The sequence below is a fragment of the Macadamia integrifolia genome, unplaced genomic scaffold (genome assembly GCF_013358625.1).
Source record: "Macadamia integrifolia cultivar HAES 741 unplaced genomic scaffold, SCU_Mint_v3 scaffold2519, whole genome shotgun sequence".
Lineage (NCBI taxonomy): Eukaryota > Viridiplantae > Streptophyta > Magnoliopsida > Proteales > Proteaceae > Macadamia > Macadamia integrifolia.
In genome coordinates, this window is record NW_024868769.1 from 58,674 (window position 1) to 62,944 (window position 4,271).

The 4,271-nt window shown below is 37.6% G+C and overlaps 1 protein-coding gene across 3 annotated transcripts in view; it reads right to left on the bottom strand.

The window, feature by feature from the left end:
- LOC122066666 (mechanosensitive ion channel protein 10-like) overlaps positions 1–4,271 on the bottom strand; it is a 12,650-nt gene that overhangs the window by 3,880 nt on the left and 4,499 nt on the right. The window contains exon 2 of one of the 3 annotated variants that reach the window (XM_042630515.1): positions 4,021–4,265. The exons of 1 other annotated variant lie outside the window; for it this stretch is intronic. In XM_042630515.1, the coding sequence (XP_042486449.1) occupies positions 4,021–4,265 (245 nt within the window). The remainder of the gene's footprint in view (positions 1–4,020; positions 4,266–4,271) is intronic. One more of the 3 variants, XM_042630514.1, reaches the window with a different exon arrangement.

The window sequence follows — 4,271 nt, forward strand, 5'->3', positions numbered from 1 at the left end:
GGATTAATGTTCTGGATGTTTTATTTACTTAATTTAATTCTTTTTATTTTCATACAAAAAAAAAAATGTAAAGTGGTTCAAACCCTAGGGAATCTTCATGGGATGGCCCACGCAGTAGTTGCAATCAATTCGAATTACAATGAACTAGGTTTTGGGCCTTGATCTCAAGCCTATGAGGGAATTCTAGACAAAATAGTCAATCCATATAATTGCTCTTGGATGCGTGTTGGAGAGGATCCGACTCCCCTACTTTGTCACCAACACAATATTTTTTGGAGATTTTTTTTTCACCCACCGTGAAATGAAACACTCACCAATTTACCGTCATTATCATTCTCACTATTTATTAGGAGGTCTGAATGCCTTCTAGTGTTCTTGAGACCCCTTAATTAATATGGACTTTACACATCACAACGTCATCAAATGCAGTTCTTGGCATTCTTTTTCCTTCACTATAGCTTGAGAGAAACTAGGCCCACGCTTCTTTATACGAAAAAAATAATAAAAAAAAGAAGACCAAAGGAAGAAAATTATTAGCTCATGACCATGAGTCCATGACCTCTGAGCCCAATCGATGGAAGTGGACGTCTCGGTGTTGGAAAAAGGAATCCCACTAGAGAAAGCTGAGAATTGAAAGTAAGGCGTCCTAGAAGGGAGAGAAAAAAAAAAAGTGGAAGTGGAATAGGTTGCGGTTGTAGTGGAGGGTGAAATCTGTGGCAGTACCACTGATCACGATCAGGATCACCGACCACAACAAAAATGGAATATCCCTGCTCGTATGAAGTGCGAAAAAGGGGATCCTGAAATTCGGACGATCTCTTAGACTTTTGGGGGGAGGGGGGGGGGTATGTGTTAGGTCATAGAAGAACTTAATCAACCTCAACAGTGGTGTTCCTTGTGTTTTTCTTTCCTCCTTTTATTTTATTTTCAGGTGCAAGTGTCCAACTATTGTTCGTAGGGATCTGTATCTTTTTCAATTCTTATTTATTCAATTTTATCTAATTCCCTATGCGAAATTTGTACATTTTTAAAAATTCAATAGTTGTGAAAATTTGAGACATTTAAAGAGCTAAAATGGAATTCCAAAAAACTTTCACAACCTCTGATTTTAAAAAATGTCCAAGTATCTATCACACACATAGAAAGAATTAAACAAGAATTTAATAATTAAGAATTGGAAAGGAGCTGAGTTAATGTTTGTGAATATATCAAAGCCTAAATTATATCAATACTATTCCACGCATCATTACAATTTTTTCATTGGCATTAGCTGAAAAATTATTTATAGGATTAGATTTGGGTCAAAGTCTAAGGCCAAAAGTGAAGAAGTAATCATTTTACATGCACACACCTTTTGGATAAGATATAAAGAGCACACACACTTTAAGAATTCTACATACCATAATTCAAAACATGCATCATCACCTTAACACCCGAGGTATGAAGCCAATGGTTCAACAGATCGAGACTAGACTAAATAAGGTGTTTGGTGGGGATTGATTAAGCCTGATCAAAATGCTCAATCAGTTGACATCCCTATATCATTATTACCTTTTTTCCCGAACTCAATCTTTCACTCTCATTCTTAAACCCCCAAACTCAACCCCTTTATGTAGAGATGGAATTTGATCCTACGTTATTACAATGGCAAACCATCATCCTTATCAAAATTGTACATATTTTCCTTGTAACCAAAGGGTCTTGCTGCCTAGTAACCAAAGCAAGTACTATGTTTTTTCTAGGTCAGCATGTAAGAATATTCTCTATGATTGTCCCATAGATTGATTAGGAAATTGGTTAATACCAATATCTTATATTTAGTATTGAATTTTAAACAGTAAACCCATTCCTTTGTTTAATTAACATAAATTAATCATTTTCTATTCCTATCTGGCACACCTTGATGGGAGGGTGTACAAACTCTATAAGTAGGATTCTAGGTATTCTTCTACCCTAAGTTGCTTCTCATTATTGGAGCCATCATCAAGAGAACGTTAAGGGGAGCTAGCAGTGGGAGAAACCTAGAGAATCCCTTGTATTCGTGCTTGTTGCAGTGGAGATCAAGGTATGAGAAGGATATAATGATCGTAAATTCTTCACAGTTGATGATGAACAGTATATGTCATTGTTTTCTTATTATTTAATTTGTGATTCTATGAACATATAACACGATCTTATTATTATATGTAAAAGGAATTATGTCATTCACATCATTGATCTTCCAAAAAAACCGAAAAGAAAGAAACCAACAGACCTTATATTTACTTGAATTATTGTGCCCCCAAAAGAAGGTTTGATCTAGTATCAAGTTTCCTTCATCCACAACAAAGGTGGAATTCTTTCAATGATGGATGTCATCGTCTTCGGATATGCACTGGCATCAGAAATAGTGGGAGGAATAATTTTACTCTATTGTAGGGACAGTGACTAAGACCCTGAGGCCTGAGCTGGTGGGTGAACTCTCGTGGACCATTATCTCTGGATTTTTGTTATCTGTTTAGCGATGGAACTTGGCCAACTCGAACAACTCATAACTGTTGTCAGTCTGTTTGGCATGGTTTTTCTCCTCTTTCTAGTTTCCATCAATAATTCTGAATCAGTTTCGAGGGAAGAAATAAATAAAATAAAATAAATAAAAAGTTCGAGGCCCATCTTAAAATTCATGATTGGGCTGAAGTTTTCAGCCCATGGGCTTGGTTAGAGCCCAAAAACATAGACTTAAGGTTAACCGGATCCATGATTAGGGTTAAGACTTAAGACCTCATGCTAGACCGGACCCATTCAAAACCCACACGAGGAAAGCAAGCTTGTATATATAGCACGGCTTTGATGTCTTTAAGTAGTGGTATATACTTGTCGCTCCTGTTGTTATATCCAGCGAAGCTAAGATGTCTTAATCGGGGTGGATTCCTTGAGATTTCCTTTTGGACCCATTATGTGCCTTACCAGAGGTACATAAGGCTTACCTTTTTCTGTACAACTAAGTAGTGCTGGTACGATTGTGAAAAAGTAACTCACAAAGTAATATAAATAATCCGCCTTAAGATGGATGGAGATAATGCGCACCCTCTAGAGGTGACAGCTCAAAAAGCGGTCTCGCCGGTCACCGGCAATAAAACCCAACCGGCGACACTCAACAAATGAGAGTATTCGGTGAAACCGGTGAACCACATGAGTTTGTTAGATGCGTGGGACAAAGGGCTTGTAGTACCTGCTAGCACAGCTATGTAGCGGAAGGGAAGGAGCCTAAATCGGATGAGACTAAGCAGTTATCGACCGTTCCAACGTGCTCTTGACCTATCTTGATATTGACCGAAAACCCTATCTAAAGTGGAGCCTAGTGTAAGTTATCAAACAAATCAAAAAATGAAAAAATCAGAATAACCACTAGTTGCTAGTTGGATATAGATGGAGTCTCACTCAATAAAGAGAGAGTTGTAGATTCGTAGAACAGGCTGATTGTAAATCAGCGTGAGCTACAACTAAACTAACAGTGTGCAGAAAAATAATAGCAACTATAGACTCAAATCAGAAGAAAAACAGTACAATATAAGAACTATGGGTCCGTTTGATAACGTTTCAAGAAACGCGTTTCTGCTGTTTCTGCTCCCAGAAATAACAGAAACGGAGTAAAAAGCGTTTGATAAAACTGTTTCGTTTCACTTATTTTCAGAAATAGAAATAGAAATTTTTACTTATTTATGCTTCAAGAAACGACCCAGGCGAAACAAATTCTCTGTTTCTAGAAACGACTTGTGACCATTCTTTCATTGGTTACTATCGACTTCTAAAAACATGACTTATCAAACACCTTCAATTCCGTTTCTATTTCTAGAAACAAAAATTTATGTTTCTGCCGTTTCTTAAAACAGAAACGGCAGAAACGTTATCAAACGGTCCCTATGTGTTCGTATTCTAATTGTCTGTAAAGAAGCCTTTTAGGGTCTATTGTGAAATCCTAAACAATTTAATATTATAAACTATGGAGTATATAAAGAAATTAAACCACATGCTACTTACTTGGCTCCTGGTTTGGCAACGTTCTTGAAGATGCGTTGCGCGCAGGTCCTCGCCTCCCACTCGCTAGTAATCTCCGACTCAGCGTTTGCAAAATCGTCGACGGTTCTCGAGATCGTCGACAACCCAGACGATCTAACATAGTTCACTAGCCTCTTCACGTTAAACGCTGATGCAGTACTAGTTAGCCTTCTCAGTTTCTCCATATCAATCCTTCTTGATCCATACCTCTTCGACCTCGTCCCCACCATTAT